This window comes from Oncorhynchus mykiss, chromosome 27 (genome assembly GCF_013265735.2).
Source record: "Oncorhynchus mykiss isolate Arlee chromosome 27, USDA_OmykA_1.1, whole genome shotgun sequence".
Classification (NCBI taxonomy): Eukaryota; Metazoa; Chordata; class Actinopteri; order Salmoniformes; family Salmonidae; genus Oncorhynchus; species Oncorhynchus mykiss.
The window spans coordinates 12,074,204-12,101,439 of NC_048591.1; the positions used below are offsets into that span (position 1 = coordinate 12,074,204).

Consider the following 27,236-nt stretch of genomic DNA (forward strand, 5'->3'; position numbering starts at 1 on the left):
AACTGATATTAGCTTTATGTGTATTGTATCCAAGCAATTGGAAAAAGTGTTAGAGTTTTGAAAAATGTGCATTTTGATCATCGGTTGTGAGGTTTGTGTCTCGAGTTTTGAAAAATGACATCAAGGTTCCGAAATTAGTGCCAAAGTGATTATAAAAAAACTGTAAGAAGGAAAGATATTCCAAAAATGTACTTTTAACAAGGCACACCTGTTAATTGAAATGCCTTCCAGGGGACTAGCTCATGAAGCTAGTTGAGAGAATGCCAAGAGTGTGCAAAGCTGTCGTCAAGGCAAAGGGTGGCTACTTTGAAGAATCTCAAATATAATATATGTTTAACACTTTCTTGGTTACTACATGATTCCATATGTGTTATTTCATAGTTTTGATATCTTCACTATTATTCTACAATGTAGAAAATACTAAAAATAAAGAATGAGTAGGTGTGTCCAAACTTACTGATTTACAAATGTTTCAGGGTTTTCACACTCTGCACTTTAGATACCTTTAAAAGGTGAGGACCTTCATGGGTTATGAAAGAAGAATTCACTACAAAACAGTTCTGAGATCTGGGATGGGAAAACATTGATGCTCAATATTTCAGAAGTGTGCTTTGCGCAGATAGGTCACGAGTGTAAACGAGGCCTACTTTTAGCATAATAACAGACAATCCTTCAACTCATCAACCCAACACTGTAATATCTTGCTGATGTTGTCAATTCTTCATATTCTCAAACTGCATTTTCTGCTAACATGATTATTCCCCAATCTCAAATTCAGTGAAATTCCACTCTTGCGGGAGATCATGTGTATGCTATTATTAATATACATTGGTTTAAAAAGTTGCTGTAAATGATCTTTCAGATATGGTTTAGACACATGTCTGATACAATCTGTTACCGTAGAAACAATCTCAACCTGTTCTGGATGTAAAAACAGTTACCCAAAACACCAGCGGCCTGTCTCAATTGATAACTGTGTTTGTTCCGGTCCTGGTTCACCTTGTTGTTAATTCATATGGTGTAATGGTGTCTGCAAGAAACCTCTTGGTTGTGTCTGTAATGTATGGTCCATCTCTACACCCCTCCACTCCAGAGCCAGAGCTAGCGAGACAATAGTGGGCGAATCCTCATTCTTCCCCCTCCAAGTGCGTTTAGGTTTAAGGATTCTTTCCTGAGTGAACAAGGTTCTTATAAGAGGCGACAGGAGCATGTGGCCAGCGTAAAGCGATTACCAGTTTCCCCCGTCACTTTAAAGTGATATGCCGCATGTTCCAAAGTCAATTCCCAGCTACCTGTGACAGCAAGAAATTGGCAACGCTGAGGCCCACAAAATGGGTTTTTCACTTGAAATGAGCGAGTGCTTCAACGCCAGCTGTCAACTGAAATAAAAATCAGCAACTTCAGAGTAATTTAAGTGGTTGCTCTCTCAGTAATCATCTGGGTGACTGGTAGGTTTGTCTTGAGGCAATCTGTTGTAGTGTGTTGGGTGGCATCTGTCCTGAGAAACTCACTTCCTCCTTGTCTAACTTGGAATATTTGCAGGAAGACAGATTTACACCCAGGAAAATTTTACTGCGAGCGTCGACACCTTTGTGATTAATTATCAGCCTGATAAAATTGCATTTATTCCGTTGTGTGTATTATTTTGTGGCAGCCATGCATTTCACGGCGTTATTAATATTCCTTGTGCTTTCCACTCTTTCATAGTGAGAGAAAGCATGAATTCAAGCACGGAAAACCACTTCTTCTTGCAGTCACACACCAGGACCGTCTTGGCGTTATCTCATGGAACAGTGCCACACCACCCCTTCCATTGCCCTCCTCAGACAGAAAGCAATTAATGGAATATCTGTAAGCTTGTATATACCGTGGCTGAAATAGTGTGGGTATATAATGTACAGCTGGATGGATCATTCATTTTCCAACCACGCTCATTATTTCTCCCAATCTATCCACCTTTCAGATATGGAGATGAGGCATTTTGAGGGATGCCAGATGTGTCCTTTAAACATCGACTGTAGAGCACACTTTTATCCAGACCATAGCCAGGCTTTCGCTTACGACAAATTTAGCTCCGGTTTCTCCACTTTTTCATACCAGCCATCTTTCTTTGTTCACCTCAGTCTGTCAGGGCTGCGATGTGTGACTCACAGTAATGTCGTACTTTACAAATAATCACTTTAACTGACCATGTTTAGTTTTTTACGTACCTGACATATTGTTTCATGTTTTTCAGTTAAAGATATAGCCTGTAAAAAAAAACTGAAATGCTTTGAATATGGAAAGTGTATAATCATAGCACTTATAACTTAATCATAAAGTAACATCAATAACACAGGATGTAGAACTCTGCATAAACCATGTAACCATTAGGCTAATGTACGCATGTTAAATTAGTTCATGCATGCACACACAATTATGGAGATATTGGGAGCACTATAACATTTAATGTATTAATAATTCTTTACTTATTAATCAAGGTAGCTCTCTGCCTTGGACCTAAAGACCACTGCATTAACACAAATAAATAACACAACACTGTTGTCGGGCAGAACAGACTACCGTGTCTTGTTGCAATTGTCTACATAGGTCACAAACAATCCAACCTTGTACTGCATGTTTTACTGCTGGTGTCAAGACTGTGTACAGTAAGGACATTTATCACAAATGAAACTTAGTGGACCTTCAAACTTGAGAACTGTTGTACACTTCTCTTGGGCTTTGATTGGCCAGCGCCAGGACTGGCTGGCTGAGAGTAGAGAGAAACCTTAGCCATTGTCCGGACTGGGAGGAGAATAGCCTTTTATTTGGATAACACTCGATGTGGGGTATTTCCACTTGTGGACCAAGATGAGGGAATGAATAAAACACCCACTTTAGTTTTTTTTTTTTTTACAGCTGACACAGACTGACCAAACAGCAACCCCAAGGTTGAAGGAAACGGTCGCTTTAGATATTAAAGGTGCACTATGCTGGAATCGCTCCGCCATTTCCTGGTTGTTAAAATTCTAATAGTTCGCCTAATTTCAGTTTACTTGACTAAACAAGCAAGTATAGTGTAGAGAATCATTGTACCATCTAAACCGCTGTGAAATATATTTTCCATAACCAAAATATTGTATTTTCAGCTGTTTGAAGCCGGTGTACAAAACCAAAAGCAAAAGATGCAAGAACGAAGCTCAAGAATGGGAAGCATAGAAATAGCGCACACAGAACAGATCTACCGCTTCTTAGACGTGCTTTCAATGAGAATGACAGATCTATCACTAGCATGTCTGGGAATTGGGTTGGATCGCCCAAAAAGTTACATAATACAGCTTTAAGATACATTTTTATCTTGCATAAGCCTATCAATTCATCTTGGAGTGTATTCATAAAAACCTCAGGTGCACCTCACAACCTCTTCAGAGCGCTCAGAATGTGGAGAAGATGGCCATTGTAGTTGCCAACCTCTCAACTTTCCAGACAAGTAATACTGTAAGTAAGCAATTTCAACAGTACCACTCATACCAAGACTTGAGTGGTCTTCTTATTCAAGATGACAGGTGCCTTGTCAAGTCTTGGTAATTAGAGGCCTCTGTGCCAGGGCAATCTAACCTTTAGCCCTCCCTCAAAGCCACAAGCAGCAGAGAGAGCGCTACTGCAAAGGCCTCATAGGGACCTGTGCTAATGGAGCCACAGCCAGTGATATGTAGAGTGAATACTAATCATTCACAGTAGCATACTCCAATACCCTTGCTGTCCAGAAGCCTTACCTCCTTTGCTGTTACATTCTCTTCCTCAGAGTACAGTATTAACATGTCCTCAATTGTTTTTCCCTATGGATCATACCGAGGGCGTTTTACAGCAAATTATTTTCTAATGTATATAATGCTTTATTTACGGTGAGGGAAGAGGTTACTCATCTCAGGTTTATCCTCTGTTATGGAGGCACAATGTGGAGAGAGCGCATCTCAGGAGGTTTAATCGAAGCAGGATGCCCTTGCCTTACATCCCCTTGACTAGGATTCTCAGAGGTATCATCTATCTCACAGTTGTTATACTCAAGCAATCTTTTCTCACCTCCACAACTGGTTTTGCAAGACAGATAAACCAGCAGTCACTGTACTATGAGGATGCATCTCAAAATAATAATCTCCTAGTTGACTGATTATTCAGACAGTGATGTATGTGAACCAGGAGAGCAAGAAAAGGTGCATGATGGGGAAATGTTCCAATGTTTTGTGGCTATTTAAAGGCTTTGTTGTGGGAAAATGCCCAAAGACAAAGGAGAGGGTCTCAATCTTTCCAGATGCATTTATGTCACAAGCACACAGCTTCTTCCTCTGGGGGCTGTTCTGAGTGAATCATGTTGAACAGAAAGCGCTAAGTGTTCTGGGAAAAAGTAATTCAAAGGAGGCACCAAAAGGTGAAAGGAGCATCCTCAGGTAACCAGCAGCCTCCAATCTTTTTGTTCCTTTTTTCTCTCCACATTTCTCCCTTTTCTTCAGTGTACAACATGTGTGTTCTGTTGCCACTGTGGGTTTTATTTCCTTGTACAGTTAGTTATGTTTGTTGTATTTGTAGCATCTAGGATAGATTGATTTCCCGCAGGTTTCACCCTATGGGCTAGATTCGGATCCAGGGGGCATTGGGTCCCCCCCCCCCCCCCCCCTAATGATATCAATTCCTTTTAAGTCTATAAATAAAAGGAGACTTTTTCTCACCCTCATCATCTTTCTTTTAAATGCATCATTACACTCGGTGGATTTCATAAGCAACCTTCAAAAACATCACACTTTCCTTTTGAATCAAAGCAATTAATGTGACCCTCACAATAAAACTCTGTCAACACAATTTTACAAGAACAATAATGATTTGTGTTTCAACCCACTTTGCTTAATTTAGTCGTCTGCATCGATTCAACAGTATGCCAGTAGTTCCTAGCGTCGGTAATATTAACAGAATTTTCTTAATGGCAGACATGTGAAATGAATTAGTAGGTTGATTATTATGTACACTATACACAAACATGGCTAATTAATCACCTGGTTGTTTATGAACGTGTGAAATCATTAGTCCTCTAAAGACGTTTTTATCTGGCATCCGATGCGGTGCCGTCTGCTCTGTTCTTTTACCTACCAAGGGCTTTTCTATTCCTCCTCGGTTTTAAGCGAATGCACTGTTCCCTCTAAGCCATGTCCTTGGAGAATACCGACCACCTTCCCGGAAATACACTTAACCTGCTCCCGAGAACGTATCTGGGGCGAGGAAATGCTGTAAGGGGAAAAGATATGACCTGGTTTTGCCTTTTTCCTCTGTGTGCCACGTGCAAACAGAAAGACTTGTTAAAGGAACAGCCCCCCTCACAAACTAAAGTAGAAAGGTAGTTAGCCCATGACCTGCCGACATAATTCTCCATTCTTTTAATCAAAACAGTGTTACGGGGGGGTATGGTCAGGTTTATTGATTGCGAGAGAGAGAGCAGGTGTGATTATGTAAGTGAGCTGGTTGTTTTTTCAGTGTTTTTCGTATCCTGCCTGTAGTGCAGCTGTGCCTCCCAGCACCCCCTCACACCCCCTCAGCATGGTTCAGTTCTGCTGGGGGAAGTATGTAGTACAGGGGGAGTAGCTGTCTGCCAGAGCGTGGCACCTCTCCCCTCTCATTAGAGTCTCCCACTCTGCATCTGCTGCCTGTACTGGGAGCTGTGGACTTCCCCCACAGCGAACCCTGCAGCATGGCCGCGGCCCAGCTCAGCTCAGTAGCACAGGCATCCGTCAAACCCACCAGACCCCTGTCATCCTGCCTGCCTCACCACCTGCCTGCTGCTCGCCAAAACAGGGGTTGCTTAGAGACAGGGAGGGAGGGAGGGAGGCAGGAGCCACATGCCTTCTAGGCCAGCAGCTTATTAGTTTGAACAGGAAAAAGGTTTGGCTGGCGCCCTGCATGCAGTGGCCAGGGAGCGTTGGGGGCCTGCGGAGGGTTTGTGAAGCGCGATGAGGAAACTACTGTGCTCCTGCTGTAGTTCTGCTCACCTGACGGGGAGTCCAGGGTGTTTCTGATTGGAGGGCAGAGGGTTAGAACGGGTTCCTATTGGCTGATAAAGGCGTTGGAAAAAGCTTTATTTAAGAGACATGTACAGTATCTCAGATGTCATGAAGTGATGTCATGGCTATTGGGTATTATTAGGGTTATTTGTGCAGTTTGTTTTGGAATGGGTTATATTCCAAAAAAAGTGTCTCAGAGTAGCAGTGTTGGTCTAGGATCAGGTCCCTTCTGACAAAACTGGTCCTAGATCAGCATCCTTACTCTGAGACGTTTTACAAATACGGGCCGTTATTAAGATGGTGACCCTCCCGATTGCTGATAAACCACCTCTCCTACAATAGGAAAGGCCACAGTAGTGACTACTGCATGTGAGAATCTCTCAGGGTCATTGTGAAACAACTTCTGCTCCCCGACTAATTCACTTTCTGTTTTGAATACACCCGATATACTGTGTCGAGCGGCTGAGTTTTCAATTTGCATTTCCGGCGTATGTCTGCCATGTTATATTATGCATGATATCCATTCTCATCGATTCAGACGTCCCCTTACATTTATTCATTAAGCAGGCGCTCTAACACACAGTCGTAGACGTCATACCTATACACGGCGTAATGCTCTGACAGCATGCAACAAGCCGAGGTAAACAAGAGGATACCGATGTCCTTTTGAATCAAGAGGAGAACCATCACTGTTCACCTACATATAGCTGTGGTCCTCTGTAGCTCAGTTGGTAGAGCAGGGTGCTCTACCAACTGAGGATAGTGGGTTTGATTCCTGGGTTCACCCATATGAAAAAATTTATGCACGCATGACTGTGAGTCGCTTTGGATAAAAACATTTGCTTAATGGCATATATTATACATTTATCAGAAGAGAGAGCAAAGCAGGAAGAACTGGAGAGATAGGAACGAGCTTAAAGGGATATTGTCAGATCTACTTCCCCAGAGTCAGATGAACTTGTGCGTGTAGTTTGAAGAAAGTTGCTAACTAACGCTTACGCACTTGCTAACTAGCGTTAGAGCAATGACTGGAAGTCTCTGGGTATCTGCTAGCATGTTCTCAGCTATCCCTCAGAGATGCCTCAGATTAGGAGGAGTAATTTTCATTCCAATAATTCATATTTTGTTTATCTTTGGTCACTACATATAGACTGCCTATATACAATAGACCTACATAGATTTGAATATTAATTTCACGCGGTTCTGACGCATAATTCTTTTCAAATCGACCTGATTCGTAACTTGGTTAATTTCCTCTCTCTTTTCTCCTTCCAGGTGTTACGTGGATGATAAGGTGTCCAAAGTTGCCTGGCTCAACCGATCCAACATCATCTTCGCTGGGGAGGACAAGTGGTCGCTGGACCCGCGTGTGGACCTGGTGAACAAGGGCCAGCTGGAGTACAGCCTTCGCATCCAGAAAGTGGATGTGTACGACGAGGGCTCCTATACATGCTCTATCCAGACCAAACAGCAGTCCAAGACCTCTAATGTCCATCTCATTGTCCAAGGTAGGCACTAGCACAATTAACCAATCAATCAACCAACCAATCAATCAACCAATCAATCAATCCAAAAAGTGTATTTTACCGTAAAAGTTTACAGTAACCTGGCCATTGTTAGGTTCGGAATAAACAGAGTAAAAACTGAAACGGACGACTCGAAAAAGCTTTAACCAAGTTTACTCACTGTGTCATACAGCTGCAAAGACAACATACAAGCCACACAAGTCCATCTTTCTACCTTCAGGCCCCTGTAGCCTGAAGTCCTGGTTCCTCAGAAACGGGTCTACCTTATCAAGAACTGAAATTAGACTGTCGCCCGTTGCCTCCCTCCTTAGGAACATTCATATTCAACAGTAGCATATTTGAACAGAAATGACCTTTCTGCACTTCCCCTTTTCTCACTCAGTAACTTTCCATATCACTAAGTGACTTTCCACCCAACTAGTTCCTCTTGACCCTTTCTTGACCCCTAACATGTGCATTCCTTATGCATGTAAAGTAATCAATACGTTCTAGTATGGTAACCATGTGCATGGCTGCTTGTCTCAAGACTGACAGCCCACCATCGTCCTCCGTCAACCAGCAGCCCACCTATAGGTCTCTGTAATCTCATTGTCTTCCATATTATCTGGACAGCTGACAGGGAGTTCTCTTTAGCTGTCAAGAACTCCTTATCAACTGTCCACACAGTATGCCCGACAGAATGTAGATCTGAGGCGCTCACTGTGAGGTCTTGTTTCTTGCCGTTTCCCCTGAAGCAATTTCCAGTAGTTCTTTATCTTTATCTTGGTACACTTGCGCTGCACATCAAACCTGAAGCTGAAATTCAAGTTAACCCATTAACGTTGATTAGTATGTGCTATAATGTGTTTGTTTGTGCAATAATAGTTTGTGCATTAATAGTTTGTGCATTAATTGTGTCTATTTTTTGTCTTAACATCCCCATTGATGGCAGCACCACCCCCTATTGGAAATTCATCTCAGACAAATAGTGATTAGGGATGGAAATGATCCTAAAATAGCATTTTACCACACAAAAGCTACAGGAGAACGCCGTCACATAGCGATTAACTGGTCTATTAATAGCACTAAAAGTTCAATACATGAATTGATGCTTGTGCCGTGTTCTAAGTGGATCTGTGCCAGCAAATTCTTCCCTGTTACCAGAATCCCATTGGGTTCTATTAGACACTGCTTGATCATTGGTATTTCTCATATAGTCTTCCTGTGTTTCCATTTATCTGCACATATTTCATGACTTTGACATTTAGAGCTAAACATTGATTCTACATTGTATTTCGTTCTTCTTTACTTTTTTCTCTCCAATAGTCCTACTGTAGACTTCAACTGTTATGTGGATATGGGCTGACATTAGCCTGGTCCCAGATCTGTTTATGCTGTCTTGCCAACTCCCATGGTGATTTTTATAACAATGTGACAGCTTACTTCTTCCTATGTGAAGCATTTAATTAATTTCCTCTCCCCCCCATGCTGAAACTATGGCTTCATATTGAAAGCCCATATCACATCCCACTGTGTTAGTAATAGTAGAATTCAGATTGGCGATAGGAGAAAGTCACACCGTCATCACATCATTAAATTATCCAACACCCATTTACTGCTGAATCCCAACATTTTTTTGCACATAGCTTAAGGGGGAATGTCTGCCTGGATGAAGTGGGTGTGGTTTCCCTTCCAACGACACAAACAAGAAAATCCAAAAGCTGAGTAAAAAAAAAGTGGTATGAAACGGTATGAACATTTCTCCAACCGCAGCAGCAACGCCGCCTCTGCCTGCTAGTTAGCTATCAGAGACCATGCTCATGTCACCGCAGCTGACACAATGTCTGCAAGCAGGGACACCAGTGTAATTGGAAAACAAATGATCAGACAAAGTACATTTTCTGTGAATAATAAAGCCATGGATTTGCAGCACGCTTCTAGGCATCGGTGCTTTAAAGACAGGGTCATTGCACATGATATGAATCATAATATGGCGATTTTCCCAACCCTTTCGCTTTTGATTTTGAGGCAACCCGAGCTAGCCGTTGACGTGGAGCCATTGAAAATCTGTGTGACTAGGATACCCCGACACCATTGGTTGACTTTGGTGTTTGCTGAGCATATGACAGTGTGTCAAGAGCAATTTGTGCATTAGTGTATGCTGGTCATGTGCCAAATGTTTAAGACCATTGAAATCTGTCAATAAAATAGATCCCGTGATGCCTCCTATTGCAGCAGGCAGCAGTAATCTGTTTTTTTGTGCAGCAAACAGCACTGCTTTGTCAGCATTTTTTTTTTTTTATCAGAATTGATTTTGGTCGCTTATAAATTAATGTCAGCATTTTTCATTCTTTGTTAAGAAATCAAAATCATTTAAATTAGAGTGCCGAGCAGCAACGCGGGGTCTTAGCAGACAAGCACACAGATCCACCGTGCAGTGAGTAGAGATACTACTATAAACTCCTACTTGTTTACCGAATAAGTCCGATCCGAGATTTTAACTACTTTGTGTTTGCTTTAGCGTCGCCGTATGTATATCCGTATGTATATCCGTATGTATATCCGTCAGCAACCTTCACCTGGGTTTCCTCAGCTGTCTTTCAATGCATGAGGTTTGGCTATTTAGTTCATGATTAGGATGAAGTCCACATGCCACATTTTGAGTCAATCAAAGTGGCAGTTAATGAAAGGAATTCTTTCTTTCTTTTTTTCTTTCCCCTTTATTTAACCAGGTAGGCCAGTTGAGAACAAGTTCTCATTTACAACTGCGACCGGAATTGATTGACATTCAATTTATTTGGTCATACAAATAGCTGTCGAGCTAATTCCAATTTTGTGTTCATAGCGATAGATAAGTGTAGTTTCATCTCAATCATCGTCATAGAGGATCTCCATAGTGATTCCTTTATCTCCGATCAATACAGAGGTGATCCACAATGGCTTTGTCCACATTTAGCCCTGAATCACAATGGTGTGGTATTTAACGGGGTGAACCGAGGCACTTACTAAGGAGATGGTGAAGGCAGTGTGCCACTCTAAAGAGCGGGTGGGGGGTGTAAAGCAGTTCTACTTTGAAGTCTGCACAAGGAGGAGGAACTGACCTTTACCAATTATCATGGGACAGTCGGAACCTTTTAGTGGTCCTTCAGGAAGCCATCTCCCCCACCCACCTTTCCTTGCTGAAAGGCTCCTTATTGCCAAGGCCATTGTCAGACATATTGTGTTACTAGTCTGTCTTTTTGGTGGTGGCTTTAACACTTCCGCTACCAAGCGGATCGGTGGCTGTTCCCCGCCGCCAGTCCAGCCCCCTGGAGAAGAATGGCTGTCTTCTCCTTGCCCATTATTTCAGCGACTGTATGGGAGGAAGAGAACGCGACACACTACACAACTGCAGATATTGTCTGTCGCCTTTGAACCCCTTAACGAAACGGACTCCTTGATGTTTTAATGAAAGAAACTATTTAGTATTCCGTTTCTCTTTGGCTGACTTGGCTGAAATCAAGAGGGAAAAAGGCATCTCCTTTAATCTTTTTTATGCTCGGTAGAAGAGGCACCTCATGCATTTAAATGGGGCCATCCCGCGGACACACGTGACTTCAGACACATCAATAGGGCTTCAGGTGTAGGGCTGCCATGTTTCAGAGGATAAGTACAGGCCCGTCCCATCATTCCTGGAGAGCCTCTCCTTTTTCCACTTTTCAAGACTGTAATATAGATGGCCAACCTCTTTAGATGTTATGTATGGAAAATGGAGTGCTGTCCTGGCCACATGCTCTCTGTCTCACCTGGCAACTGGTCTAACAATATCCTCTCCCCAGCTATGCTTTAATAGGGTCCTTTCACCTATGTCAGGCTGTCTCGGCCCTACAACAGTCCTCAGGTCAGCAGTATGCTCATTTTGGGCACTCTGCCACTCAACACAGGTCGTTCACACTGTTAGGGTCTTGCTCTCACTCTTATCGTCAACTGTGAAAGAGCTGGCCAATGGTCCAATTTCAGGACTGAAAAGACTTAGACCCCAGAACTGTGAATGTCTTGTCCTATCAATCATTCACTCCTACAACCCAATAGTAGCTTTTTGTTGAAGGGATCGGTGCTATTGTTGGATTAGTTGACTGATTCTGCTCATTCAGACACACATCTCCCTTCAGCCCATCATATGCACTTTGAGGTTATTTTTGTATAATCAAAAGATCTATATTATTAATATTATTACCACTACAGACAATTCACTTTATTTGAAATGAACAAAATAATGATTATCCTATGAGAGCTTAAAGGCGTTGTGCAGTCAAAAACACACACACACACACACATTCAGTGGCAAGAGAAAAGTATGTGAGCCCTTTGGAAATACCTGTATTTCTGCATAAATTGGTCAGAAAATTTGATCTGATCTTCATCTAGGTCTCAACAACAGACAAGCACAGTCTGCTTAAGCTAATAACACACAAACAATTATGTTTTCATGTCTTTATTAAACACACCGTGTAAACATTCACAATGCAGGGTGGGAAAAGTATGTGAACCCTTGGATTTAATAACTGGTTGACCCTCCTTTGGCAGCAATAACCTTAACCAAACGTTTTCTGTAGTTGCGGATCAGACCTGCACAATGGTCAGGAGGAAATTTGGACCCTTCCGCTTTACAAAACTGTTTCAGTTCAGCAAAATTCTTGGGATGTCTGGTGTGAACTGCTCTCTTGAGGTCATGCCACAGCATCTCAACCCGGTTGAGGTCAGGACTCTGACCGGGCTACTCCAGAAGGTTTATTTTCTTCTGTTGAAACCATTCTGTTGTTGATTTACTTCTGTGTTTTGGGTCGTTGTCCTGTTGCATCACCAAACTTCTGTTGAGCTTCAATTGGCGGACAGATACCCTAACATTCTCCTGCAAAATGTCTTGATAAACTTGGGAATTCATTTTTCCGCCGATGATAGCAACCTGTCCAGGCCCTGAGGTAGCAAAGCAGCCTCAAACCATGATGCTCCCTCCACCATACTTTACAGTTGGGATGAGGTTTTGATGTTGGTATGCTGTGCCATTTTTTCTCCACAAATAGTGTTGTGTGTTCCTTCCAAACACCTCAACTGTAGTTTCATCTTTCCACTGAATAATTTGCCAATAGCGCTGTGGTGTCCTCCCATGAACATCATTCATGTTTTACGTATCATAGACTCGTCAACAGAGACGTTAGCATGTTCCAGAGATTTCTGTAAATCTTTCGCTGACACTCTAGGATTCGTCTGTACCTCATTGAGCTTTCTGCTCTGTGATCTTTGCTGGATGGCCACTCCTAGGGAAAGGAGCAACAGGGCTGAACTTTCTCCATTCATAGACAATTTGTCTTACCATGGACTGATGAACATCAAGGCTTTTAGAGATACTTGGTAACCCTTTCCAGCTTTATGCAAGTCAACAATTCTTAATCTTAGGTCTTCTGAGATCTCTTTTGTTCAAGGCATGGTTCACATCAGGCAATGCTTCTTGTGAATAGCAAACTCACATTTTGTGGGTGTCTTTACAGGGCAGGGCAGCTCTAACCAACATCTCCAATCTCGTCTCATTGTTTGGACTCCAGGTTAGTTGAGTCCTGACTCCAATTAGCTTTTGGAGAAGTCATTAGCCTAGGGGTTCACATAGTTTTTCCTAACCTACACTGTGAATGTTTAAATGATGTATTCAATATAGACAAGAAAAATACAATCATTTGTATGTTATTAGTTTAAGCACACTATGTTTGTCTATTGTTGCGACTTAGATGAAGATCAGACCAAGTTTGATGACCAATCCAGGTAATTCCAAAGTGTTCACATACTTTTTTTTTGCCACTGTATGTACAGTTGAAGTCGGAAGTTTACGTACACCTTAGCCAAATACATTTAAACTCAGTTTTTCACAATTCCTGACATTTAATCCTAGTAAATATTCCCTGTCTTAGGTCAGTTAGGATCACCAGTTTATTTTAAGAATGTGAAATGTCAGAATAATAGTAGAGAGAATGATTTATTTCAGCTTTTATTTATTTCATCACATTCCCAGTGGTTCAGATGTTTACATACACTCAATTAGTATTTGGTAGCATTGCCTTTAAATTGGTTAACTTGGGTCAAACGTTTTGGGTAGCCTTCCACAAGCTTCCCACAATAAATTGGGTGAATTTTGGCCCATTCCTCCTGACAGAGCTGGTGTAACGGAGTCAGGTTTGTAGGCCTCCTTGCTCGCACACACTTTTTCATTTCTGCCCACACATTTTCTATGGGATTGAGGTCAGTCCTTTGTGATGGCCACTCCAATACCTTGACTTTGTTGTCCTTAAGCCATTTTGCCACAACTTTGGAAGTATGCTTGGGGTCATTGTCCATTAGGAAGACCCATTTGCGACCAAGCTTTAACTTTCTGACTGATGTCTTGAGGTGTTGCTTCAATACGTCCACTTAATTTTCTTTCCTCATGATACCATCTATTTTGTGAAGGGCACCAGTCCTTCCTGCAGCAAAGCACCCCCACAACATGATGCTGCCACCCCCGTGCTTCACGGTTGGGATGGTGTTCTTCGGCTTGCAAGCCTCACCCTTTTTCCTCCAAACATAACTATGGTCATTATGGCCAAACAATTATATTTTTGTTTCATCAGACCAGAGGACATTTCTCCAAAAAGTACAATCTTTGTCCCCTGCACCTGGGCGGTTTTGGAGCAGTGGCTTCTTCCTTGCTGGGCGGCCTTTCAGGTTATGTCGATATAGGACTCGATTTACTGTGGATATAGATACTTTTGGATCTGTTTCCTCCAGCATCTTCACAAGGCCCTTTGCTGTTGTTCTGGGATTGATTTGCACTTTTCACACCAAAGTACGTTCATCTCTAGGAGACAGAACGCGTCTCCTTCCTGAGCAGTATGACGGCTGCATGGTCCCATGGTGTTTATACTTGCATACTATTGTTTGTACAGATGAACGTGGTACCTTCAGGCGTTTAGAAATTGCACCCAAGGATGAACCAGACTTGTGGAGGTCTCCAATGTTTTTGCAGGTCTTGGCTGATTTCTTTTGATTTTCCCATGATGTCATGCAAAGAGGCACTGAGTTTGAAGGTAGGACTTGAAATACATCCACAGGTACACCTCCAATTGACTCAAATGATGTCAATTAGCCTATCAGAAGCTTCTAAAGCCATGGCATAATTTTCTGGAATTGTCCAAGCTGTTTAAAGGCACAGTCAACTTAGTGTATGTAAACTTCTGACCCACTGGAATTGTGATACAGTGAAATAATCTGTCTGTAAACAATTGTTGGAAAAACTGTATACAGTACCTGTAAAAAGTTTGGACACACCTTCTCATTCAAGGGTTTTTCTATACTTTTACTATTTTTTACATTGCAGAATAATTTTGGTCATCAAAACTATGAAATACCACACATATATATATATATATATATATACAGTGCCTTGCGAAAGTATTCGGCCCCCTTGAACTTTGCGACCTTTTGCCACATTTCAGGCTTCAAACATAAAGATATAAAACTGTATTTTTTTGTGAAGAATCAACAACAAGTAGGACACAATCATGAAGTGGAACGACATTTATTGGATATTTCAAACTTTTTTAACAAATCAAAAACTGAAGAATTGGGTGTGCAAAATTATTCAGCCCCCTTAAGTTAATACTTTGTAGCGCCACCTTTTGCTGCGATTACAGCTGTAAGTCGCTTGGGGTATGTCTCTATCAGTTTTGCACATCGAGAGACTGAAATTTTTTCCCATTCCTCCTTGCAAAACAGCTCGAGCTCAGTAAGGTTGGATGGAGAGCATTTGTGAACAGCAGTTTTCAGTTCTTTCCACAGATTCTCGATTGGATTCAGGTCTGGACTTTGACTTGGCCATTCTAACACCTGGATATGTTTCTTTTTGAACCATTCCATTGTAGATTTTGCTTTATGTTTTGGATCATTGTCTTGTTGGAAGACAAATCTCCGTCCCAGTCTCAGGTCTTTTGCAGACTCCATCAGGTTTTCTTCCAGAATGGTCCTGTATTTGGCTCCATCCATCTTCCCATCAATTTTAACCATCTTCCCTGTCCCTGCTGAAGAAAAGCAGGCCCAAACCATGATGCTGCCACCACCATGTTTGACAGTGGGGATGGTGTGTTCAGGGTGATGAGCTGTGTTGCTTTTACGCCAAACATAACGTTTTGCATTGTTGCCAAAAAGTGCAATTTTGGTTTCATCTGACCAGAGCACCTTCTTCCACATGTTTGGTGTGTCTCCCAGGTGGCTTGTGGCAAACTTTAAACAACACTTTTTATAGATATCTTTAAGAAATGGCTTTCTTCTTGCCACTCTTCCATAAAGGCCAGATTTGTGCAATATACGACTGATTGTTGTCCTATGGACAGAGTCTCCCACCTCAGCTGTAGATCTCTGCAGTTCATCCAGAGTGATCATGGGCCTCTTGGCTGCATCTCTGATCAGTCTTCTCCTTGTATGAGCTGAAAGTTTAGAGGGACGGCCAGGTCTTGGTAGATTTGCAGTGGTCTGATACTCCTTCCATTTCAATATTATCGCTTGCACAGTGCTCCTTGGGATGTTTAAAGTTTGGGAAATGTTTTTGTATCCAAATCCGGCTTTAAACTTCTTCACAACAGTATCTCGGACCTGCCTGGTGTGTTCCTTGTTCTTCATGATGCTCTCTGCGCTTTTAACGGACCTCTGAGACTATCACAGTGCAGGTGCATTTATACGGAGACTTGATTACACACAGGTGGATTGTATTTATCATCATTAGTCATTTAGGTCAACATTGGATCATTCGGAGATCCTCACTGAACTTCTGGAGAGAGTTTGCTGCACTGAAAGTAAAGGGGCTGAATAATTTTGCACGCCCAATTTTTCAGTTTTTGATTTGTTAAAAAAGTTTGAAATATCCAATAAATGTCGTTCCACTTCATGATTGTGTCCCACTTGTTGTTGATTCTTCACAAAAAAATACAGTTTTATATCTTTATGTTTGAAGCCTGAAATGTGGCAAAAGGTCGCAAAGTTCAAGGGGGCCGAATACTTTTGCAAGGCACTGTATATATATATCCACACTATGAGGTTTGAATAATACTGTGAAATTGTGAAAATTATAATAATGCCCTTTTAGTTTAAGAGCTGTTTAAAAAAACTGCTTGACATTTCAGTTTCTGTATCACCAGGCGGTTAATTGGTAAATAGAGCAATAAGAGAGGGAAAGGGGAAACCTCATCAGTTGTACAACTGAATGCCTTCAACGGAAATGTGTCTTCCGCATTTAACCCAACACGAGAGTTCCAAACCTCTCTGCCAATAACAGCTAGTTTTCAGTTTTTCCCTCCCTACTCAGACCACTCCCAGTCCTAGCAAAATTATTGCTTGAGAAATTGCTCTTTGCTACGAAGCTATTTAGTTTATTTTTTAACAATTTTCATTGAAAACAATCACACTGAAGGTACTTCATTGTTATGATTTGATATTGAGATAAAAACAGATGCATTAGATTTTTAACATCCATTGGTGGTTACGTGCCAAGCATAGTTGTCACTCCGAAATAGGGTAGCACCTGTCATTAAGGATGTTGTTTTGTTGACAGCACAAAATGTTGAATAGATCACCTTTTTTTTAACTTCACTTTGTTTTGACATTCACTTTTGCACTCATAACCACACACACAAAATGGGGTTAAGTGATGAATGCTAATGATCAGTTATGAAAGCTTATAGTTTGAACATTTTTATTGCACTAATGCTGAAGGATAATAATTTGATCTATCTTTTGTTGCGGAGAATGCTCATGCACTTGTACAATGCAAACTTGTACTGTGTTTGAGTTTTAAAAAGGCTTCTAAAGTTTGTCATTTCCACTTTAAAATTTCAGACTTGATTTGCCCTAACTGAAAATGTATCAACCCCCCCCCCCCCCCCCCCCCCAAAAAAAATCCCTTAATTAAAATCCACATAATAATTCACATTTCCTGTTGCTGCACTTTTATTTCCTGCTGTAGCAAACTGGCTCAAATTAAGATCCTACAGCTGTAGATTATTATCAGAAAATAGCCTGTTGACTAGCATCCAACGCATATCTAAATATAGTAGAAAAGAGAGCTTAGACTCAGCAATGGCACCTGTTATTAGTTTGTGTTTCATTGGCATGTTAGGCGTTTTCTAATAAATGTGTTAGTTGACTGCACAGACTAAAATAGTTCTCCGTTCTCCAGCTGTCTAGAGGGCCATTTTGTTTGGCCATAAAACTGATATAGCATTTCCACACTAAGTCCTCAAGACGTGTGTTCACTATACATTCCCCTATTATATCCTGTAGGCTACAGTACACTTCTTTGGCTGCTCTGAACACTGAGTCTGACACATTAACACAATGTGTCGAGTGTATATCTACAAACTCCTTCTGGAATATACATTGAGTGTACAAAACATTAGGACATGGTCTTTCCATGACATAGACTGGCCAGGTGAATCCAGGTGAAAGCTATTATCCCTTATTCAATCCACTTCAGTCAGTGTAGATGAAGGGCAGGAGACAGGTTAAAGAAGGATTTTTAAGCCTCAAGTCAATTATGACTGATTATGATTGTGTATGTGTGCCATTCAGAGAGTGAATGGGCAAGACAAAAGATTTACAGTAAGTGCCTTTGAACGGGGTGCGGTAGTAGGTGCCAGGCGCACCGGTTTGAGTGTGTGAAGAACTGCAAGGCTGCCAGGTTTTTCACGCTCAACAGTTCCCTGAGTGTATCAAGAATGGTCCACCCTCCAAAGGACATCCCGCCAACATGACACAATGTTTGTAAGCATTGAAGTCAACATGGGCCAGCATCCCCGTGGAACGCTTTCGACACCTTGTAGAGTCCATGCCCCGACGAATTGAGACCGTTCTGGGGGTGGGGGTGGGGGGGGGGGGGGGACAACTCAATATTAGAGAGAGAAAATGCATGTTAAAGGTTTTCCAGAAGTTGTTGTTCTGCCAATATTGTAGACATTTGAGATAATATGTTGTTACTTTAGGTTTTATGAGAAATGTTACAGAGAATTCAGTAATGATTATGAGTCATTAGAGGCCTCAGTCTCTCTCTTTCTCCATCTCTCTCCCACTCCCTTTCTCTCTGTAGATATAGACAATCATCATTGTACTTGGTTATTCTGCCATTAGGTGCAGTATGTTAGGAAACTGTCTCTGCATTTATGATATTACAGTCTTTTATGGTTTATACATAGATGTGTGAGTGCTGTTGTTAACAACACACAACTAGCTATAATTACAATACTATACCTCAACAGATGATGTACAATTATTAAATGGAGAGGCTTTCAATGTATTGGTTAGTTATTAAGTGTACTGGTACATATTGTGTCCGTGCTTGTTATTTCTTCTTTCAGCTGAAAAGCTATTCAAGTGCACCACTTGGCAGTGGTGTAAAGTACTTAAGTAAAAAATACTTTAAAGTACTACTTACGTCATTTTTTGGGGTATATTTACTTTACTATTTATATTTTTGCCAACTTTTCCTTTTACTTCACTACATTCCTAAAGAAAATAATGTACTTTTTACTCCATACATTTTCCCTGACACCCAAAAGTACTAGTTACTTGTTGACAGGAAAATGGTTGAATTCACACACGTATCAAGAGAACATCCCTGGTCATCCCTTGTTCTTCTGATCTGGTGGACTCACTTAGCACAAATGCTTTGTTTGTAAATTATGTTGGAGTGTTGGAGTGTGCCCCTGGTTATCTGTCAATAAAAAAGATTGTGCCGTCTGGTTTGCTTACAATAAGGAACTTGAAATGGTTTATACTTTTTCTTTTACTTTTGATACTTAAGGACATTTTATCAATTCCATTTACTTTAGATACTTAAGTATATTTAAAACCAAATACTTTTATACTTATACTCAAGTAGTATTTTACCGGGTGACTTTCACTTTTACTTGAGTCATTTTCTATTAAGGTATCTTTACTTTTACTCAAGTATGAAAATTAAGTACTTTTTCCGCCACTGCCACTTGGTAAGTACATGTATGTATGCCTAAGGCATTACAGAGAGGAGTAGGCTAATCCATCCTTACTGAAGGCAGTCGACCAAAACAGCAGACAGATTTGACACTGGGAGGTTTTCAGATACAGTGAGATATCTCCCTGGTCTCCCCACTACCACAGCTGTTCAGTACTAGCAGTCAGAGTATATGAAGCTCAAGCCAGGCTAATAGTCTGGATAGAAACATCAGTCACTCAGTCAATGCCATTGGGTCTGGTTGATTCTTGTTCAGATTGCTTCTCGTTACATCAAGTTGAAATGGAAATAGAAGAGAACCGCATACTAACCAAGAACTGCATTGTTCTTGTTTGATAATCAAGTGCAACTTGGAGTCTGGTGGTCCAATCAGTCCTACTTTAACAGTGTTTATGTAGTCTTTCTGTACAGATTGCTGCCATAGCTTTCTCATTTCTTATTCAGAGAATTGGAACATCCATTTTGCTATTTTATTTGACCACACAGTAAAAAAAATACATGTTTTTGCTGTTATGTAAATGTAACAATGTACGTTGGCATGAAATAAAAAATGTTTTAAACTCACCGGTGGTCTCTTACCAGATGTAAGCACAAACCAAACACAACAACAAAACTGTTTGATAGGCATGTGATATTCAGTTGAACCTAAGGCAAAGGAAAGGAATGCTTACATTGATAACACTGTTGTACGGGTTCCTTAGTGTAATCCCATAAATCCAAAAATGGATGTAGCAACTACAGATTGCCCTTTTTAAATCTATCTAAAGTGTGCAAGTTTGAGCATGTGTCCATTAGCATGAATTAAATTGAGCAATTAAAGCCTGAACTTTTATTCCAATAGGCTGGGATCCGCACTATGCAGCTGTTGCAAGAGCTCATTTTTCACTGGTCACTGGTTTCAAAAACAATGATTGTTAGGCCGTTTAAACTTCCTCAATTCAACCATTATTGGGTTCAAATACACATGTAGATTTGTGAACAGCCATCCACAACAACCACAATCTGTAAGGCACAAATAGCTAAATGAGAGAGCAGAAGTGTGATTCACATCAATGCGCTATTTAGATATCAATAATAAGTGATATCCGTAATGCCATAGACGACACCACTGCTGTCATCCTTACCTCCCAAGCGTTCAAATTGGATAATCTTTGGATGCCGGCAGCAGTCGCACCATTGGAAGACATAGCTTGGACTGTAGCCTACAAAAGCCTATTCCTGCTCTTTTCCTGAGATCCATCAAACACATTTGGTGTGTCATCATAGTGGTCTCTGACTTGTGGTCAGACTCGCTCAGGTGGAACAAACTTAAACTTGCGCCTTTTTTCAATGCTGATTTGAATGTCATTGAGAAAACAGAAGTGTCAAATATTATTTTACGCAAACATCCTTTCTGAATTTAAAAGTAATCCTCAAAGTAATCATCTAGTTTTTCAAACATTAATGTAATCTGATTACAATTTTGCAGGTAACGTAACAGATTACAGTTGCAGGTTTTTTTTGTAATCCGTTACTCCCCAACCCTAGCTATCAATCAGACTAAATTGAATAAAGTACCTTGATCCCGTTGCTTGTTTAATCCAAATGACTGTAAAGTACAGGGTTTCAAAGGGCTTGTCTCTGGAGAGACAAGTTAATAGTCTTTCCCTCCCATCCCAGCCTGCACTTTACCTAATCCAACATTATTACACAGAACGGAGAGCAATCAAGGGAAATTGATTACCTGCTCTGATTGCTGGTTTGACTGCCAGAATCTGCGTTCTTGGTGCTTTTAGCTATAGAAATGTTTTGCCAAAGGGGCAGGTGAGCATGGCTTCAATCAGGACATGGGGCTAGATTCAATCAGATTCCTGCTAGCCGACACACTGCAGTGCTGTTTTTATGACAGTTTTATAGGTGGAACTGCGTTAGAGCTGTGAAATCCACAAACGGGTGCAGGCATTATAGCCTACCTATTGTGGCTATTTCATTGGCTGCACAGATTTGCATTGGTAAGAAATCGAACACTGGAATGTGTGATGTAATCTACATCTCAATTAGGCTGATAGAATTCCTCATTATTTTATTTAATGATTTTCAGTTTGAGGGTATTTATTTATGTATAGCCTACACTTTCTCGTTCTTAACTTCTAACGCGAGTGGGATGGTTGTGGCTTCGTGGCAATGACCACACGAGTGTCCACTCATAGACGTGAGAGCTCCAACGAAGCGTTGTCCACTCACAGATGTGAGAGCTCCAACGGGTTAGTGCTGAACTGATTGAATCTAAACCATGGTTTGTTATAGGAATCTATAACACAGTTTATCTATAGTTTTCACTTGAGGGGGGTTGGATGGAGGATTGTTTGTGAGCGTGGCCATTTACGATAATTTGTCAGTTCACATTGACCAATAAGATTACATGATGATTAGCTTATATTTATAGCCTCAATTGAACTTGGATTGCACTTGAGTTTGTAAGGTGTCCTCCTATTCTTATTGGCATATTTTCCATAGGTTATTAATTAAGACAATTGATCCGAATGGTCAATGCTAACTGTAGCTGTTTGCTAGTTCTAGGGAAATAGCTGTCCTGCTCCAGAAATACACTACATATACAAAAGTATGTGGACACCCCTTCAAATTACTGGATTAATTTATTTCAGCCAAACCCATTGCTGACAGGTGTACAAAATCGAGCACACAGCCATGCAATCTCCATAGACAAACATTGGCAGTAGAATGGCCTTACTGAAGAGCCTTTCAATGTGACTTTCAATGTGGCACTGTCATAGGATGCCACCTTTCCAACAAGTCAATTCGTCAAATTTCTGCCCGGCTAGTGCAGCCCCGGGCAACTGTAAGTGCTGTTATTGTGAAGTGGAAACGTCTAGGAGCAAGAATGGCTCAGCCGTGAAGTGGTAGGCCACACAAGCTCACAGAACGTGACCTCTGAGTGCTGAAGCACGTAGCGCATAAAAATTGTCTGTCCTCGGTTGCATCACTCACTATCGAGTACCAAACTGCCTCTGGAGGAACATCAGAACATGAACTGTTTATCGGGAGCTTCATGAAATTGGTTTCCATGTCTGAGCAGCCCCACACAAGCCTAAGATCACCAGGGGTAATGTCAAGCGCCAGCTGGAGTGGTGTAAAGCTCACTACCATTGGAGCACTGGAAACGGGTTCTTTGGAGTCATGAATCACGCTTCACCATCTGGAAGTCCAACGGATGAATCTGGGTTTGGCGGATGCCAGGAGAACGCTACCTGCCCCAATGCATAGTGCCAACCGTCAAGTTTTGTGGAGGAGGATTAATGGTCTGGGGCTGTTTATCATGGTTCGGACTGGGCCCTTAGTTACAGTGAAGGGAAATATTAAAGTTACAGCATACAATGACATTCTAGACGATTCTGTGCTTCCAACATTGTGGCAACCGTTTGGGGAAGGCCCATTCCTATTTCAGCATGACAATGCCCCCGTGCACAAAGTGGTTTGTCGAGATCGGAAATGGTTTGTCGAGATTGGTGTAGAAGAACTTGACTGGCCTGCACAGAGCTCTGCCCTCAACCCCATTGAACACCTTAGGGATGAATTCGAACTCCGACTGCGAGCCAGTCCTAATCGCCCAACATCAGTGTCCGAGCTCACTCATGCTCATGTGGCTGAATGGAAGCAAGTCCACGCAGCAATGTTCCAACATCTAATGGAAAGCCTTCCCAGAAGAACAGAGGCTGTTCTGCAAAGGGGGGACCAACTCCATGTTAATGCTCATGATTGTGGAAAAAGATATTCAACGAGCAAGTGTCCACATACTTTTGGTCATGTATTGTAACTTTTTAAGTCATACAGATAAGGGATGAACAAAAGCACTGCTTTACAGAAAGTTCCATGAGTTTGCTGGAGGACTGAGAGCTCAAGAGAGCAGGAAGGAGTGTTAAACCCAAGTTCCTCTAAAAAGGAAAGGTCACCACCAAGAGTTTCTCCTCCAGCCAGCTGTTGTCATCTCCTCTCTTTGTTTTCTTATCATCTCATTCCGTTTTATAAGGTATTAAATCATGATATGTGTTGAATACAAATTGAATCTGGGGGTTTTGGCACGCCGTCCTGAACGATGCGGATGATCGCCAAGGATAAAAGTACACATTGCCTTGAACTGGCAGTACATTTATTCAAGTTTACTTGAGATAAGAATTATAGCTTGTAGAATTTGTAAAGAGCAACAATTTTTCACGAGTTGAAGTCCTGCTCATTGGGCGCCAATGCATTTCTCTCTGCTGGGGCTTCGGTTGGCTTGTTAGAAATAATGCCGCTACCTTTTCCCTTCCCATTGTTTTCTCCTTTCAACACAAACACCAATTATTTGTTTGTATGATTTACGAGTCTCTGCCCTTGTGGAAACCTCTCCGCCCTCCACTGGAACATCTCTAAAGGAAAAAAGTTACATTTGAATTAATCGGGGATTTGTCCTCAAGAAGACCTTTATCTGGCCAGCAGGAAGTGCCTCCAAATGTCTCTCCACATCCACACAAAGCCTTGATCAAAAGTGCCTCCAATGGGTATCAGTCCATTTGACGTCCTTGCTCCCCTTTGAAGGTTCAGAGAGAGCTTTAGTTTAGATCATGGAGTGCTGCTGGCGATGATTATGTTGGTGGAGCAGCTACGAGCAGCAGCTCCAGCGGTTCTGCCAGAAGTGCACAATGAAAGGGGCCGAGGCACCCACTGCTCGGTGGCTCTGTGCACCGCAGTATCCGGTTAAAAGTGTGCCATCTCTTTCAGCTCCACAGTGGCAGCCGCTGCAGAAAAAAAACGCACCCCGAGGTCTCTGATCAGACATGTTGGCGTCGCGTTCTTGTTTGTTATTATGAGGAAACTGGCAAACTCCAGAGTTTGTTCATATTTAGTGAAATACTGATTTGTCATAGTGGTAACTCACATTGACACCATGAAGAATTCAAAGGGGCTAGGATCAATGAGTCATAGGCTTATGAGCATTGAAAATGTAAGCGTATGCTTACAAAAACAGACAAACTAACGATGAATCAGATCACAAGGCTCTACTTCCCTGCAACAATATTTTTCTATTGACAGAATCTGTTAGGAGGATTTTTTTAAATGAACAGTTTGGTTAATTGTGTCTGTTCTTTTTACTTTTCAATGCTGCCTTACTCAAGCAGACTCACAATGACAGTGTTCAAGAGCATACTCATGTTTGTATGTGTCATGTCCTCTGGGCTTTTGAAAGAGGAGTGTAGGCTTTATGCATAAACACTTTGACCGCGAAAGTCCCAATCCTGAAGACGCCCACTAAATTGATGGTTGCCTCTCCTTTAAAGACCTTGAATGGACAAGATTGCCTGGCTGTCATTCTCACTGTTTCCGCAGTAACAGATTGCCTCTTTGGGTCAAGGTTTGGGGAGGCACCCAGCCGCCAGTCATGAGCTTGTTTGAGGTGATTTTATTACATTTCAGAGGTGTCACAACATTCAGGAGGTTGTTCTGTGTCATCTGAAAGGTTCCCGGTTTAATGACCTTTTTGCACATCGAGGAAAGTAATTGGCAGCTAGTGCTAAAAGCAGAACTCAGTGCTGCGAGCGCTTTCCGCTGATTATGCTTTAATGATTCAAATTACGGAAACATAATTGCCTCGACAACACTTGGGCCTGTAACATCAGCGGTCCAAATGTCATGTCTGAACGTGGTAGGATGCCGTGGGTGGAGAGACAGAAGGAGCGATCCGCAGAGGTCAGTTGGTATGGTAGTAGAGTCATTCAAAGAGCTCTGAATTACTGGTGTTCAAGGAAATATAAACATCTCTGTTTTAACCGGTTGTAACGTTATACCTCACTGTGATTTGTTATTGATTTGACTATGGAGTACGTCCAAGTGTGGTGCTCTACTTGATAGCAGACTAACCCAGACTAACCCAAAGGCTGTTTCGACTGATCGTATACGAAAAGGACTTTCACAAAAAAAACTGCTACTAGGAAAAATAACCGATAGAAGGATATTATTTTGTAGGAAGGTCAACGTTCCTGGCATGATGCGCCTGTATTTACATGAATAGCAAGTATACTGAACAAAAATATAAACACAACATGCAAAGATTTTACTGAGTTACAGTTCATATAAGGAAATCAGTCAATTGAAATACATGCATTAGGCCCTAATCTATGGATTTCCCATGACTGGGAATACAGATATGCATCTGTTAAAATGAATAGACCTCATAATGGGCCAATAGTGTTCGTTGTCCATAGCTTATGCCTGCCCATACCATAACCCCACCGCCACCATGGGGCACTCTGTTCACAACTTTGCCATCAGTAAACCGCTCACCCACACAATGCCATGCACGTGGCATGCAGTTGTGAGGCCGGCTGTACCTACTGCCAAATTCTCTAAAATGACTTTGTAGGCAGCTTATGGTAGAGAAATGAACATGACATTATCTGGCAACAGCTCTGGTGGACATTCCTGCAGTCAGCTTGCCAATTGCACGCTCCCTCAAAACTTGAGACATCTGTGGTTGTGTGGCAAAACTGCACACTTTAGAGTTGCCCTTTATTGTTCCCAGCACAAGGTGCACCGGTGTAATGATTATGCTGTTTAATCAGCTTCTTGATATGCCACACCTGGATTATCTTGGCAAAGGAGAAATGCTCACTAACAGGGATGTAAACAAATTTGTTCCCAAATTTTTTGAGAAATAAGCTTTTTGTGTGTATGGAACATTTATTGAATCTTTTAATTTAGCCCGTGAAACATGGGACCGACACTTTACATGTTGCATTTATATTTTTGTTCAATGTTAGTTTGAGACATTATACAATGCAGGTGTGAGACATTTTTGGCTGGGAATACCTGTTGTTGTCATCCTCTCTCTTTCAACTGGAAGGCTCATTTCATGCATAGTACCTTGAAATGGTTGTACGTGCGTGCATGCATGTGCCAGGCAGAGTGCGATAGTGAGAATCTTAATCGGCTACCAAGCTAATTCTGTTCTATTTTCTGTGTGTGTCTCTCTCTCTCTGTCCACCATTTTCAGCTAAAGATGAGTTATAGCTAGATTAAAAGACTGTGGCTTGAAAGTAAACACATTGATCAGGACATCTGTGACACTGGCGGTACGGCTGGGTTTCTTTACACTTCTCTGAGGTTAACCATTCTGGGACTTTGATCATCGCTACCTCCCTGGGTGGTTTGGCTCGTCAGGAATCCAGGAAAAGCCTGAAGCTGACTGTCAGGTCATATTATCACATGGATTTGTGATACAACAAGCTTCTTCTAATTATGTTGTAGTTTCTCATGCTTCCAAGGCTTTGAAGTTGTATTATCAAAGTTGAAGCATAGGTCAATGTATTTGCGTGATACGTTTGCATTTGCGTGATGCATCTGTTTTCCACTTTTTCTAGGATCACTTGGTCTTTGGGATATAATAAGCTGACACAAAATGTGACTATGTTGACGAGGTTGGAAAGAAAAAATATTTACAATCATTTGAAGAAATTTGAAAATGCTCAAATAAAAAAAATGTGGGAAAGAAATGTTAAAAGGTGATACTACTTTTCTCAGCCTGTAGATGAAATCATTGGTGTGTTTCTTGAAAGGCAAAATAAATGTTTTGGCAGAAGCTAAAGCTACAATTTGATCCCATTTAACCAGGAACAGCAAATTATTTCT

General features: G+C 41.5%; 1 protein-coding gene across 5 annotated transcripts in view; it reads left to right on the forward strand.

Moving 5' to 3' along the window:
• The window catches only part of LOC110507545 (limbic system associated membrane protein), a 1,153,754-nt gene that overhangs the window by 1,102,224 nt on the left and 24,294 nt on the right, over positions 1-27,236 (forward strand). For all 5 annotated transcript variants that reach the window (XM_021587598.2, XM_021587594.2, XM_021587597.2 and 2 more), the window contains one exon: positions 7,302-7,534. In XM_021587598.2, the coding sequence (XP_021443273.1) occupies positions 7,302-7,534 (233 nt within the window). The remainder of the gene's footprint in view (positions 1-7,301; positions 7,535-27,236) is intronic.